At 39.5% G+C, this 16,757-nt stretch overlaps 1 protein-coding gene across 1 annotated transcript in view; it reads left to right on the plus strand.

Annotated features, from left to right (window-relative positions):
* LOC145991665 (fatty acyl-CoA reductase 1-like) overlaps positions 1-16,757 on the plus strand; it is a 118,471-nt gene that overhangs the window by 74,072 nt on the left and 27,642 nt on the right. The window contains exons 6-7 of the mRNA XM_083127730.1: positions 13,592-13,787; positions 14,640-14,882. Coding sequence (XP_082983856.1) covers positions 13,592-13,787; positions 14,640-14,882 — 439 coding nt within the window. The remainder of the gene's footprint in view (positions 1-13,591; positions 13,788-14,639; positions 14,883-16,757) is intronic.

The raw sequence follows: 16,757 nt of genomic DNA on the forward strand, positions 1-16,757 counted from the left end.
TTGCTGGAAGTCAAGCTTTGCCATCGCGCTGGCGATGGACAAAAGACAAACGACCGAGCGCTCGCGACCCATAGGAATGAGCAATCCTACATCAAAAGGCTTACGTACGCAAAATTGTGTTACGTTGAAAGTTATATCATATAATGACATGAACTTTTGTAAATACCAGTCATGTAATGATACATAATATTTTTTTATATCATATCGCAACTGAAGCAATACTAATGCAATTGTCACACACATTAACTTGAGAGTTACCTTCACAAAAACTTACTTCATTATCAGCTGAAGAATCCAATTTATCTGCATCTTTGCGACCAACACGATCAAGAGAGCTGGGTGTAGGAGTGACGGGTGTTTTATCATCTCTAGCCTTGAGACAAGAATCACATTTAAACAAACTTTTGCCATCATCCATAAAAATTGCATATTCCGTTGGACCCAAATTCAAACTGATTTCACATGGAACTTAATGTTGCACAAAGAACAGGTCAGATTCATTTGCTTAGCAAATAACAGCTTTTTACATTTTCCGCACGAAGTTCGTGAAGAACCACCCGCCGCCATCTTTGGACGATAATAATACCAATAATATATTACATGTTAGCATGTGCAACGTGCTTTATTTTTTAGTTATTCGATATGCATAATGTTTCGAAAATGGCCTTCTCTAACTATGATAGCTTCTAAAGTGGAACTTGGGAGATAGATTGAATTAAAATTGGTGCCTTATCTAAAATTATTTCTTAAAAATTTCAAACAAGGGTTGTCAAATTGCCTTTGAGAAAAGCTAAAACTGCAAGGTTGTAAGCGTACGTGCACAAGAGAAACACAGCACATTAATACGTAAGATATTCGCAAAAAAGCTGAAACATATTTGAGAAAAACACTGTTGTCATTTCTCAGCATGAATGACGAACATTTGAGAATATTTACAACATGCATGTGGAAAGCAAAACATTCAACAAGAGTATGCCGAATACTTACAACGACATTACAAGCACAACACATTGGATGATTCAGCACTAGCAGCAAGTTACCATGGGTTAGACGGCTGTGCCCAATACGCAGTCGAGTGAAAAGATCTTCTCGACGAGAGGGACGGGCACCTATGGTGGGCTTTATTCCCCATTACCACATCCCACTCTTGTTACATAGTGTCAAGGAAAGACATAACTTTACACTGTTTTATCTGCATTTACTTGACACTAGGTAACAAGAGTGGGATGTGGTAATGACCTATTAAAAGTTGCCTTCTAAAAATGTCCGCGAGTACGTTTTACATTGGAATGTCACAATGCGGTTGTAGTCTTGTAGATAACCTTGCGCAGGGAATAAATCAAAACGCTGTTGTTCTCTCGTGGGCCAAGGTTCAAAAACTCCCTTGTCGAAGAGTTACTGTACATTGTACATAACGCAATTGACTAGTCATATTGAGTTCAAAGAAACCCGTCACGTGTTGCTCCGGCATCCGATCAAGGAACCGCAGCCAATAGGAGCCGTCGATGAGCTAACGTGAGGCTGCTGTGTTCCCAGCAGATATTACAACAGGGAACGGCAGTGCTGCTACAACCAAGTGAAGGAAAGCTCGCGAGAGAATGGAGCTATATGGAGAGTGGTAACGTGACTGCAGCGTATGCGTCTCGCCCATTTCTACCTTGTACCTTAGATTCTCGAGACAGCCAGCATCTGGATTAGTCTTTCATGCTCACAAGTGAATAATTGTTTATCGTCAGGTCCGTATTCGATCCAATTTGCTTATTGTTTCATTTCAATACGGAACTTGGACCCTATTTAAACCGATTCGCAAAAAAAATGTTCCTGGACCGTATTTAAAATGATGCTGGAATAAAGGTTTCTGGACCGAATTTAAATTGGTTCGGAAAAAAGTCTCCGGATCGTATTTAAATTCATCCGGAAAAATTGTTCCTGGACCGTATTTAAATTCATTCAGAAATAGATTCCTGTACCGTATTTAAATTCATCCTGGAATAAAGGATCCTGGAGAGTATTTAAATTGATCGAGAAAAAAGGTTCCTGGACCGAATTTAAATAGTTTACAGATAAAAGGGTTCTTTACTGTCCAGAAACCATTTACGCTTGCTGATTTTCTCTCCTGGACCGGAATTGAATTTATTTAAAATTTCTCGACCTTTAACAACCCTGCTTCGAATCCCTTGGCGGGGAAGGAATAGAGAGGGGAAGGAGGAGAGAGGGGAAGGAGGGGGAGAGGGGAAGGAGGGGAGAGGGGAAGGAGGGGAGAGGCGAAGGAAACACTGCTTCTCAGGCGCCGTGATTCTGAGGCCAGGATAACCTCCTTCTGGAGAGTGTCCATCGGTCGCACTCTCCACCCCAGAGCCTCTGCCGTTCCTTTGGCTGGCATCCTCCTCTGCCATTCTTCCCCGATGGCCTTTGATACAGCGCCTTGAATAACGTAGTGTGGAAAACGACCCAAGAAACTGGTTCCCCAGGCGGATGAGAAACATAGATGGCAGTGCGATCAATGTCGGTGCTAATTTTCTTATGAAAGCAATGCGGCTTTGTTAGTTTTTGGAATATATTATGTAGATTTGTTTGCCTTGAAAGGCGGTACGTGAATTGATGGAAACAGTTATATTTGTGGAGTGATTTGCAGTCACGAAATGACATTAATTTTGAAAGAAAAGTAAAATAAAATTAACTAATAAATAGCATGCGTAACACAAGAAGAAATATCGCAAAGTGATTCCGGACGTCAAGTGTTGGATTGTGTACTAGAGTTTTATTTTTCTATGTTATTAGTTATTAGAATATAAATAGTATCCTGAGAGATATTTCATACCGAGGCGACAAACCACAAGTGTTGCTTGGAAGCGAGCAGTCCGTAATCAATGCAGCCTTTAGAACCGTAGGGACACAAGCTCTGACTGCACCGTTTCCTCAAGGAGATTTTACACCAAAGCGACACGGGTCCTTCGGTCCAAGGCAACTTTCACACCGAAGCGACACATGTTGCTTGAAACGAGCCAATCAAGAGCAACATTTCACATCGTAGCGGCATGACGGGGAGCACAGGCCAGCGTTCGGTTGGTGAAATCCTCAAGCGATAAGTGTCGCGTGCCCCTTGTCGCTTTGGTGCGCAATCTCCCTAAAGCAAGACACTCATTGCATCGCGCATGCGCGAACAACAAACCACGGCAACATGTTGCAAGCTATTGAGGAAATGGCCCAGTTTGAGCGACGCACAAGCGACAAAGCGACAAGTGTGACTTATCGTGTCGCCTAGATCTGTTGTTGTAATGTGCGGTTTTTCGTGTCGCCTATCTGTTGTTCGCACAATTAGCAGCGAACGCTTGCCAATAGAGTGAAGGCACCATGTCGCTTCTCACTTAGTTGGGAACTCCCCCTGTAGCGCGTCGCTTCGGTCTGAGCACCCTTCCTTTAAGGAGCTTTCCGACCGAAGTAACAAGTAGCACGCGAATACGCCATATGGACGTGTTGTTTGCTGTTTGGACCCTCATGTGCAATGAATGCTATTTTACAGTCTGGAAGTGTGTGTCACTAGTGTCGCTTGTCCCATTGGTTTGAAAGTTTCCTTACACTCATGTCGATGGCACTAAGAAAGTTTTGTGGGTTTCCCCTTGTCGTTTCATGGAATCATCATTATCATCATCGCCGCGATTAGTTTATAGCGGAAGAAAGGAGACAGTAAATATCCAAAATACAAATGCTTCAGTGTGTATATCTTTAAAAGAAATTATGATGATGATAATAATAATGAACCTAATTCATACACAAAAATTTAGTTGCCAAGAGCATTTCACGCGTATTTTTTCTCCCGTATTATTAACGAAAGTATGACGATAACAGGACGTGGTCGACTGTCTAGAATGTTCGTTAATATCTTCGCGACCACTGTACCAAATATCATAGCAATTATCACATTCATAGAAATGCTTCAAGTAAAAGAATCAGACGAAAACTCCATTTACTTCCATTATAAGCAGACGAATACCAAGCACCGGGGTCAACACCAGCGCCTTTAGCGGATCATGTTCGAGTGGAACCAGCCAGAGCGCGCAGAACTGTGCCGTTTTCCACACTACGTTATTCACTCGTAGGAGCTGTGTTGTTTACAACAGGGAAATTTCTCAGGAAAGGGAATTCTGGCTTCACAGATTACGTACTGAAAAGATAATTAGCGTAAATACATCTGAAAGTGTGCGAGAAAGAGGGAAATCTGAAGAACATTTGCGAACCAATTCTATGTTAATTCTCATTTTACATTTGCTTTTGTCTTTCTGATCTCTGCTATTTGAAAGAATTTGTTAAAGGAAAAAAGCTTAAATATTTAAGATGAAGGTAATTAAATAAATTAAAATTTAAACTAGAAATTCAAGAAATTACACCGCCCTCCGTGGCGGAATGGTTAGCACAGCTCCCTAAGACGCCAGAGCTCCAGGGTTCGAATATCGGTACGGCCATTGGTGTTCTTTGTAAATGTCCCTTCATCAATTTCATATCATCACTCATCGTGATTGGCCAAAAGTTGCAGAAAAGCGACGTCAAATAACAATGTAATCAACCGATCAATGAACTAAACTATTCATTTGCTTACCTTTTTTGCAATTTTGGTATTTTAAAATGTGTGATTACTTTCTCTTTGTAGCCTTCAAAACCAGCGAGAGTACATCTTTGAAGGAAATGAATATTTTTTGAAAGGGAAAGCTATAAGAAAAAAATATAATAGTTAATTGACCTTGCTTTCCCCCCCCCCCTTTGCATTAATAGTGAATCATACTGATGAAATATTTATGAATGTAAAATATATAAATAAACGCGCAATGATTCCAACTTATAGAACCTCGCACATCGCAGGGAATTTTAAGCTAGGACAGGGAATTTTTCAGCATCCATAGGAATTTCATTCTGAGTCAAGAAGGAACACAACACAAGATTGGCGCGGGGAATTGAATTCGTGTTGTAGATGGCTTTGTGTTGTGCTTGGTATTTCTATTGGCTTTTCTAAAATGTATTATTTGTTTAGATGTTAGTCGTTTAGTATTCGTGCTAATCCTAATTTTACTGAATTTAAAGACAATGGATATAATAGATCATTTGCTTGAAAATGTTTGCATCGAGATATTTTCCGGAGAAATTGCAAATCGTTAATGCAAGGTAGGCCAGTAGCATCTCTTGTACCACTGGTCTTTAACTTATACTTCCGTGTATAAAAATCAAAATCGCAATTGCACGAGTAACTGGGAACTTTTGTAACTTGAATTTGACAATTCGATTAATATTAAGGGTTTTTATTTCACTAGCACAATCGTTTCATATTGTATGTTACAGGTTTTTTACAGGTTTATTATACTTTCTTCTTTTATTAGTTCAATTAGTTGAAATTCTAAAAGTAGATTAACTCAATTACAACAATTAATTGATAGTGGTCGCAACAATACGGTAAAATTTTCCACACATATATTCATAAATCCTCTATGGATTCTGAGATAAATTTGCAGGGAGACTTCAGGAGTAGGTGGATGAATCAAGGGTTGGAAATTACTCACTTTAGGCACTTTACTCACCCCTTTAGGCAAAAGGGACAGAAAAGCGAAGCCATGTATCCCAAATCAGTCAATCATCTGTTAGTGTCCGTTTCATGCGTTTCTGATCATGCCTTGATGAGCATGGCAGCTGGCAAGGAATTTCAGAAAACATATGCAAAAATGAAACATCTGCTTCTGGTCTTCTTAAGACCTTGATCTGAATACAATTAGTTACACACCTGAGATGAAATGTTGCAGTCACTAATAATTCATCCAATGTATCAGGCAGTGACAGTCCTCATATTTAACGGTTCAACACACATCGCTGTTGAGTCGGGTAGCACATCGCTACTCCCTTGAATATTAAACTACGTAACAACTGTTTCCTAATGTAAGTTTACAGTGGTAAAGTTATTTTTTATTTAAAACAGCTGCAAGGAGCTTCAAAACAAGACGAAAATCGTATTTGTAGGGCGTCCCTATACTAAGAAAATGTTGTTTCACAGAATCGGCGTGTAGCAGTGTTCTGTACAAAACCGAATAATCTATCTCTCTACTCTTTTCACTCCTTTCTCTCTCTCTCTCTCTCTCTCTCTCTCTCTCTCTCTCTCTCCTCCCTCTCTCTCCCTTGGTTGTTGCACTCATACATGGCGGTGGGTTCTTTTTATTTATTTATGTATTTATTAATGATCTTACTTTCTATTCTTATGATCACCCAGTCTTTGAAAAGTATGAAATAGAAATCAGAAGAATACCCTGATCTATCGAGAGTCTTTCCGACTTTTTCCACAACAATTTCCCAGTCCTCGGACGAATGTCAACAGAAATTAATCGACTCTAACTTAGCGTTTACAACAAGAAAATGGAGTGCACTTTCATTGCAATATCAGCGACTTGTATGGATGGTATTTTGAACGCTAAGATTGCGAGGTGAGGGAGCACGGTGGATACGCTGATGCAACGCAATTATCGTTGCAAGAAGTTATTTATTTATTTATTTATTTACATATTTTCACCTATAACAGAGCATTGGCTCCATATACATATATAAATATACATATATTATAAATAATTTTAATAAATACAATTTCAACAATACAAAACAAAATAAGAAAAGAGCAAAACTACACTAATCATTGCGTAAATTAATACTAGCACAAATTTTATAGAAAACAAATCTAAAAATGACATGTACAGAAGTATAACGAGATACACACACACACACACACACACACACACACACACACACACACACACACACACACATATATATATATATATATATATATATATATATATATATATATATATATATATATATATATATATATATATATGCGGACATTCATAACTATGCACATGTATATACTCATATATAAACAAGTGTACACACATACGAGCATAATTATATTTACAAACATACCCATGTACGTACACAGAAAATATCTATAATTGTTTGATTTGTTCATGACGTTCTTCGAAGGACGGACAGGAACTGCTTGAATGGCATAGCGAAATCCAAGTCTCCACCGTTTCTGACTATTTCTTTGTATTTAATACATACGTAGTCTTAGAATGGGCAAATTCTGGTGTACTGTTGGGTGGGTGGGATTTGCAGTAAAGGCTTCCTGAACCGCAACATGTTTTTCTTAGCATTAAAGTTTAATGTTTGGAGGAGATTGATTTTTGATTGCTTGATTTGGTGTTTTTAAGTCCACTTTATGCACGGTAAGGCTAATCGGGGCTGGACCTAAAGTTTAAAGTGGAAATCGAACTACTGTGTGCCTCCACCGGGAATCGAACCCGGAACCCTTGATTACAAGGCTACGACGCTACCACTGCGCCATGGGGGAGGTCCTGTTTGGAGGAGACTTGGACTGTCGACTAGCCCGTTGACTAACTTATATACATTTAATTGATGTGATACCATTCTCCTTTTGTACAAAGGTGTAAAATTGAATTCATTGAGTAGTTGTTTATATGATACCTGATTCTGAAAAGATGATCTTTTGTATTTCTTTGTAATACAAGTAATGAACAAATTTGTTCTGAATTCTTTCTGTCTTTTTGATATACGGCTGTTCGTAAACTCCAGCCAAGTCAGCCGAAGCTGGCTACATCTGTTCTTAAACTCAATCCAAGTACGGCTAGCTCCGCCCACTTCCGGCTCCCTGACGTCACGGTGACGTATCCGGCTTGCTTGGCTCGTAAGATTCGTAAGCCGTCCTCGATGCGACTGAGTTGGCTGACTGTAGACGAAAACTAGCAGAAAGCACGAGGCGACAGCTTTCAATGGCCGGCAATCATTTATTTGATGCCTTCGTAAGTCAGAAAGGCAGCTGAAGGAAAAGATGTAATTAATATTATCTTATCATTCTTTCCGCAGATGTATATATATGGGAAAAATATGCAAAAACTGGTATCCGAAGAGAAAAAAGTATAAAACAATGAAAAAGTAGTTTTTGATCTGAACTGTAATGAAATAACTATTTTTGAAACCATTTCATTTACCATAATTCAACGTTATTAGTTGGTGTTAACACACGGTATACTAAACTAAATTCACCAACCAATAAAATACTACAAAATAATTATTTTTGATGTGTAGGCATACCTAGGATAATTTTTTTTCGGTTATTTATTGTGTCAATTTCTAAATCTTGTCAAAATATTCTATTAATTTATATTAATGTAGCCGAGCTTTATATAGAAGTGAGATTTAGTGCCATTTACACCTAATACTACTTCCAAAGAAAGTCAACTGCTTTTAAACATGCTCAAGAGCATGTCAAGAGTCAAGCAGACGAGACGATCCACCACGCCATCCATAATCCATGCTGTTCGTAAACTGCAGCTTGGCTAGTGACGTCGACATGACGTTTTGTGTGACGTCTGCTTAATCCACTCGTAAGATCTGCGCTGAGTTGGCTGGAGTTTACGAACAGCCGTTATCACATTGTGTGTAAGGTGACCAGACTACACTTGCATATTCTAATTTGGTTCGAACAAGGCAATTAAACCGGCTTGTCAGTGCTCTTTCACTATGCATGTCTTGTGAATTTCTAATTAAGAACCCTAAAGTTCTGTAAGCATCATTACAAATCTGATCAATATGTGTTCCAAAATATAATTTATTATTTAATGTAACTTCTAAGTCATTTATCTTATCTACTCTGTGTAAAGCATGATTATTCATTGTATACTGATAAATATTAGGTTTGGTTTGCCTGGAAAACGTTATTGCAAAGCATTTTGTGACATTAAAGTTTAATGTATTTTCGATGCTCCATCTTTGTGCATTTTGCAAGTACTTTTGCAAATTAAGTGCAAGGTTTGGATCTTTCATTACTTTAAACAATTTTAAATCATCAGCAAAAAGTAAACATATTGATTATTTAAAAATTGTCGGTAGATCATAATAGAAAGAATAATGGTTCAAGATTGGAGCCCTGTTACACAGCAAAAGACTTTGTACATGTATGACTGAGCTTGATTATATGTCACAAATTGCATTCGATTGTGTAGGTTAGAGGATATTAATTTAAGAAAGTTATGAGAGAGACCAAACTCAGACAACGTACTCAGCAATACATCGTGATAAATAGTATCAAAGGCTTTGGCGAAGTTCTTATACAGGGTGCTTGGCAATTCCCCTTACAAACACCTAGGGCTAGTAGAGGGAACTCAGTAGACAATATTTGGAATAGGAACCCAAGTCCGGAAACGTGCCGTTTCCGTGCAACAACCATGACAATGTGTCGGATGTGCCTGTGTTGGTATGCAACGGGGTAGGCAGTACATGACGTCAGAAGATCACCTGATGAACTAAAGTGTAATCATTTATTACTGCCATGTCAAATGAGGTGTTACGTAATGTACAGAAATGAATGACGTGTGACTCAGTCCATAATACAAACAAATTTATTTGTTAAAAATGCCAAGGGAACAAAAAAGAAACGTGCTATCAATGATCACAATAACATCTGTGTCGACAGTGGAACGCAACAATTTGTTTCTGTCTTCTGTACTGGCTGTGTCGCATACGGCACTGCTCAACTACAACAGTGGCTCGATGTGATGACCAGCAACGTCGTTGCACACATTGTACGAATGAATCGTGTTCCGGTACACTTGCTCCATCACACCTAGTGTCCCGTCAATCTCTTGTGCAGCAACCATAATTCGTGCCAGCAGGTCTCTACAGGAGTCTCGTACACCATACTCTTTATACGACCCCACATAGTCCAATAGCGTTAAATCCGGCGATCGCTGGTTGGACCCCCTCCCCTATCCATCTTTGCTCGAATCTTCGATTAAGATGTCTCCGAACGTCACGTGTAAAGTGAGGCGGTGCGCCATCGTGCTGAAACCACAGTTCCTGACGAACGTTCAATGGCACAGCATCCAAGAACAGGGCCAATACGTCCTGTAAAAATATCAAGTATTCGGCACCCGTTAACCTGGCTGGAAGAAGATACGGCCCGATCACCTGACTGTCCAGAATACCTGCCCACACATTGATAGCAAATCTGTGCTGGAATCCCCGGACCTGCGTCGCATAAGGGTTTTCGTCTGCCCAGACATGGCTGTTTCGAGAATTGAGAACACACTCCCTAGTGAATTTACATTCATCTGTGAACAGAACTCGACGTGCAAACTAAGGCTCGTCGATGCAGTGGTGCAGAAACCACGTGCAGAAGTCAACACGTGGTACAAAATCGGCTGGTCTTAAAACCTGTACCATTTGGTGATGGTAAGGATGTAGTTGTTGCTCATGCAGAACCTCCCACACGATGCTGCGATAAACACCCATTGTACGTGGAATTGTTCGCGTACTTATTGACGGGTCGTGTTCAACGTGGTGCAGTACAGCTCCTTCCAATTCGGGCGGGCGCCGTCTCATTGAAGCACCACAGTCCTTCCTGTCGGAGCCGTTGCGTAATGCTGGCAAAAATGTATGCGATGGAGTCGCACGTTGTGGGTAACGTTCTTGATACAGCCCATGAGCTGCTCTTCCATTCCCTTCCGATCATATGCGTGTATTCTGCAAACGTGTACTCAACTATGTTCATCGCAGACGTACAGGCACTTGTATGGGGCTCCAGACAGGATACCGCGGCAGGGTAGACATTGCGTGCCATCAGGTGATCTTCTGACGTCATGTACTGCCTACCCCGTTGCATACCAACACAGGCACATCCGACACATTGTCATGGTTGTGGCACGGAAACGGTACGTTTTCGGACATGGGTTCCTATTCTAAGTATTGTCTACTCAGTCCCCTATACTTGCCCTAAGAGTTTGTAAGGGGAATTTCCGAGGACCCTGTATATTGCATCAAAGAAATTCCTATCATCAAGGGAATCGGATATAGTCTGTGTGAAATTGACCAGATTAGTTGTAGTTAATTTTCCAGGACAAAATCCATGTTGGTCTATTGATATATAAGGTTTAATATGGTTGTATGTCCTGTTATATAAGATATATTCAAATATTTTTGAAGGAACTGAGATTAATGAAATAGGTCGATAATTTGTAATTTCGCATGGGTCTCCCTTTTTTAGAAAAGGCAAATTTTACTGATTTTACAAACATCAGGAAAAATTTGCGTTTTTAGAATAATATGGTAAATATAACACAAAGGGGTACATAATAATTCGGCACAACCTTTGAATATGTATGTTGTTACTGTTGTTCGAAAATGTGAAATCGCCGTTATCGGTGAATAGATAATACAGAATGCTACATAATACATGTATGCCTTCCAAACTTTCTAAGAAGAATATGTCATATTTCTGCTCAGCCTCCTTCAGTGTAGGACTAGCAAAGCATATGGTGTGAACTTAAGTTAGAACCCAGTTTGTGCAGCATCAGTAAACAGATGGTTAGGCATTTTTGGGTCGCAAGGAGTAACAACTGATGCGTTTACACTTTTCTGTTTCAAGCCCTGAAATCAGCTTTCGCACTCCGGTGATCATACACTTACAAATTGTACGTTTCACTTAAGTAGTCTCGAAAGTGTGTGGCATGAGAACTCAAAGATAATATGTATATCCTTACGAACGAGCAAATCGCCAAGGAATTCCTTATGTTATTTGTACATTTGGGGTGGAAAAGTTACTAATTGAGGACAGACTTTTTTGAGAAATTTCAAAACCCGTCATTGTGTCCTAAGCAATAAATTTTCTGATATGCAAACTATGATTTATCAACTTTAAGCGTCAGGTTAATTTTGAATGTTGAATTTTTGTAGTTTGCTGAAACGGTTATTTGAATTATATCATTTCTAGAGTCTACTGTGACCTCTTGGATCATCCAAAAATCGTTTCCCAGGAGCTGGAGTATGTCACTTATTTGCACCGCTCTGAAGGGGTGAATGAATCACTTGTAGAACAACTTGAATCGAATGAATGCAATTTCCTTTTCTTTTTATCTCGTTCACTGTGACGTGACGCCTCTAATAAAAATGCCTTTACTTTTGTGCCTTTGGTTCTGGAAGGGATAGTGTGTCTGTGTGTCTGGGAAATATGGATGTCATGGCTTCTAGATCTTCACAGCAATTAGCCTTGGTTATTCCCTAACTTCGTGTTAATTGTTTGATGAGTGGAACCTCTCTTACTCGTCCCCGAATATGTGGCGGTTTTTTAAAGGTTGGTTGTTCTAGGGTTGGATATTCTGGGGTGGCATTTTAGTATTTTGTGGATTTCTTTCCCGCCGTAGAAAAAGCAACTGTTGGGTATTTTCCATCATTATAAGTTCGCGATCATCTCCTGGAATTTGTACTTCCTTCTCTGCGAAGTGTAGAGTGTTGAATGATGGACTGTGACCTGCAGCGGAAGCTGCTGAGTTTGGTTTGCCTGTTCAACGACTTTGCGGGAGCAAAGCCTATCACATTTCGCTTTATATGATGAATTTTCTTCATCTTTAGAGGGGAACGACTCTGTGCTGCATACATAGTTATCCGAGTCGAAACTTTAATTAGTATGTCTTGTCTTGTACACTGTTTAACTATTACGAGTAGTTTCTCAACTCGGCCTAGCCATTTAATGAGGTCTTCCAAGTCGGTAAATTATTTTCGGTGACTTCTAGATTGATATTTGAGTCCCTTGATTATTCTGTACGCAAGCTTATCTTTCCTGATGGTCGGAATCAATTTTCGAATCAATTTTGTCTTGGCAGCGACGTAATGCAGCGTAGGTTAGTTTTTCCTTTAGATTCGGGCTCTGATTCTGCCCTCGAACATTTGTAGGTCAGTTTTTTTTAAGGTTTTCTTTAGCCGTAGGGTAAGCTGCTCGAAGGTAGTATACGCGTAGCCAGGAGATATTTTACTGCCGAAACCAGTCTAGATCTAACCCTCTAAGAGACAATGCGATCGCTGTTTTCTTCTTCTCTGAGTTCCACTCATTATTGTACTCAGTGACGTTTCCAAACACTAAGAGAAAGTTATCACGTCTTCTTTTTCCTACCCTGAAAATATAGGTGTCTTGAAGGATGTGGAAATGATCATGATGGGATTTTCTGTGCCTAGGACGAGGTTATTGTCATTGGGTTGGGAGTCACTATGTGAGGTATGGAATAATAATGCATTACTTATATTCCCGTCATTGCGCCTACTTTGTGCTGACCTGGCCTGCCTACTGATAATTAATTACTCTGTTCTATGGGTGTCGATGCGATCGATCTCATCCAACGTGCAACTAAGCTCTTCATGTAGCTGGTATATTCTATCCATCGAACACAACATGACTAGTTTAGATTGATTTTTTTTAAAAATGGGTATATTAATAGTGTTGTTGTCGTTATTATTCTTGCCAAAAGTGTAGAATCTATGATGTGCCGTAACGTGAGTGTGAATTTGGAGAGCTAACAGAATATCCCTGTAATAAAGTGCGTTGGTTTCAAATTTTTTTTATAGGGGCGCTTCACATTTAGTCCCTTGTCGCCCTCTTGTTGCCTGACACTCGTGCATTAAATAAATGTATTTTTATAAAAAGAGTCGAGAAATATTCTGACGCCAGTTTCCAATTTAGGAAATTTCTTATCTCATGGCATTCTCTTTTCAGTTGTCGCTAGCATAAAATCTCCCTTTCCCGGCTGGGTTGACAGCTTCAATGGCATCGTCGGAGTGCTGGCAGGATTTAGAACTGGCATTATCAGGTCCTTGTTTGTAAACCTCTCTTTACACATGGACTTTATACCAGTAGATGTGGTCGTAAACGGAATGATGGTTTCAGCAGTTTGGTACGTTGGGCACGAAAGGTATGTTCAGTTGAGTTTATTGTAGCTTTGGGCTTGTTCACAATAAAATATGGCAATCTAAGACAACTTCCTTCACTTTCTATCTATGTTGCGGCGAGGGGTTGGAGGGAGAGTTCGAATTGAGCAAGAAGGTGTGACTGAAGCGACTTAATTAGTTGAACATATGATGTAAATGCAGACATGAGCATGAGGCATGTTTCTACGCACTACCTTATCTAATTATGCCAGGAGCTTTGCATGGGTGTGAAACAATGAGCCTTTAACTAAATGAACATAAAGTACATTTTTTAAAAAAAAGAAAAGTATTGAAAATACATTTGGAGATAAAGGAGATGAAACAACATGGGAGTGGGGAAGGTTACATCATACCGAATAATATGTATTCTAGCCCTGATATTGTTAGAATAAACAACTCAAGAAAATACTTCTCTGCCAGCCATTGGAGAAAGTGGAAAAGATCATAGGGTCTTTCTTTTGAAACCTGATGTCAAGACATCAGTAAGATTGCGAAGATCAAGGTGGAATGACAATTAGAAGATTGGCCTGAATGAAATTGTGAAGGATAGTCAAGAATGGGAGGATCCTGTACAGGATAGGAACAGAAGGAATTTTCTTGTTGCCGCAGAAATAAACTTTCGGGTTTAGCTATGGCAGATTTCGTTAGAAACATTTAACATTGCACTGCTACCGTTTTAGGTTATTCACAAAAATTGGGATAAATAATGAAACCGATGAAAAGAAATAATGAAGTTCTTGGCTTAGACATAAACCCAGAACTTTCTGCGATAAGATTTGGCAGTAGCGTACGAAAGAATTTTCATCCTGGCGTTTTCTTTCTTTCTGTTTTCCCAGATTGTTCAGTCCCATGGTCATAAACTGCTCCGCTGCGGAAAATTTTAGGATAACGTACGAATTCCTCAGAGGCCAAATGGAGATCCTTCATGGCTACCAGCCGCCGCTTCGCGTGTTGTGGTATCCTTCACTACGACCCTTCACGGAGCAGAAGTGGTTGCATTACATCTACGCTGTTCTTCTTCACTTTATTCCGGCTGCACTTCTCGATTTGATTCTCTACGCAACAGGATCAAAGCCAGGGTGAGTGTGCCAGTCCCGTAGCTAGATATCTTGACACTCTAAGTAGGAATATCTCTTGGTGCCCCCCACTCCCTTGCACTAAAAACCACCGACATATTATGTGCGCTCTTCAATATTTTCTTCTCATGCCATGGTTTGTGTTGTTTACATCTTACATTTTTTATTTGACGAAACAAGGAGATATTCGTTTAAAATAATGTAGGATATATTTAGGGGAATTCACACCGACCGCGACAAGCGACAGTGGACACGTGTCGCATGGGAACGAACCAATCACCGGCAACATTTCACACCGTAACGTCATGACAGACGGAACAATCCTGAATTGTTTTGGTGAAATCTTCAAGCGATCTTTTTTTTATTATTTTATAATTTGGTTTTAAGTCTGAGGAAGTCCCTGATGGAAGGTTCAAACGTCACTTTATTGAGTGTTTCCTTGCTTAAATGTAGACTACTTTGGTCAGCATATGTTGTGAACGTTTTATTGTTGCAACTTTCAAGCATCAGTATCAGTGGCAATCTGTAAGAGTATCGTTATCGGTTCAGAGTGGTACCCGTATCACCAAATGTAATTTCGCGATATCAAGTATAATAATAATTGTGTTAATTGGTAACATTTTTATCATTCAGGAAGCAATAGTTTTCGGTTTACTCAGTTTTTCAGTGCATATGTACGTGTATAAGTACAAATGTACCAGATTTCCACTCAGGTTAAACACTACTTCTGTATTTTGCGTTGAAGCACAAAAGAATGGATTGTAGTGCACGGAGTAAACAACTTCTGCATTCTAACAATAGCGGCATATGATATGCACAAAGCATGTTTCTCACTGCAATGTTGGGCCTCCCCGATGGCGCAGTGGTAGCGTCATCGCCTTGTAATCAAGGGGTCCCGGGTTAGATACCCGGCGGAGGCACAAGTGGTTCGGATCCCACTTTAAACTGTAGGTCTAGTCCCGATTAGCCTTACTGTGCATAAAGTGGACTTAAAACACCAAATCAACAACAACAACATCACTGCAATGTTGCTTTTACAAAATTGTTGCTTATTGTTCTTGGAAAGGATAAGAGAAAACTTTGGTTTTGGTGATAAAAATGTGTGTTTGTCACGCAGTAGCGAAATGAGTAGAAAAAGCTTTTTTTTTTCTTTTGGGAGTCTTTGGCACAGAGCGTGTGAGACAAGCAAAATGTAAGCCCTCCATCGATATTTGGATTAGCGTCGATTGGAAAAAAGTGACGCGTTCTGATAACACTAGGGAAAGAATTACTTCATTCAAAAAATTATGTAAATTTATATATAAGAGACAGGTACACCACTTGTGTGCTTCTGTGTAGATATCGTTTACATAATGAATGAGTTCGGTGTTCGACATTCAGGACCCGATTGGAGACTGTTCATAGACACCTCAAAATTAAGAAAAACTAAATATGCTGACCAAGGCAGTAATTTATTTTATTAAAAACATAAACTAAACGTAACGTTTCAACCTTCTAGCAAGGTCTTCATCAGACTCTGTATCAAGTACAAAAGTAACAAGATACACAAAAAGGGCATTATATATACACAAACATTACTCCCTCCAGACTATTAGAAAGTTGTTAGGAACTTTCTAGCAGGTGGCTTTCACTTCCCAACTGTACTTTCACATAAAAGTCTAAACATAATTACTTTCATATAGAATGTGAAGAGATATTCATATAGAATATCTCACGCTCTTTTTCCTTCATTTTCTCCCTTCTCCTCTCCTCTTTCTCTCTTGTCCTTTCCACTCTTTCTAACACCATCTTCCATTCTTTGTTTAACTTCAGTCCCCCATTCCAGTTCATTATGTCTTCTTCACCTTTCTTCTCTATTTCCTTGGCTTCCTTTGTGTA

Source organism: Lepisma saccharinum, chromosome 8, assembly GCF_977018435.1.
Source record: "Lepisma saccharinum chromosome 8, izLepSacc3.1, whole genome shotgun sequence".
Classification (NCBI taxonomy): Eukaryota; Metazoa; Arthropoda; class Insecta; order Zygentoma; family Lepismatidae; genus Lepisma; species Lepisma saccharinum.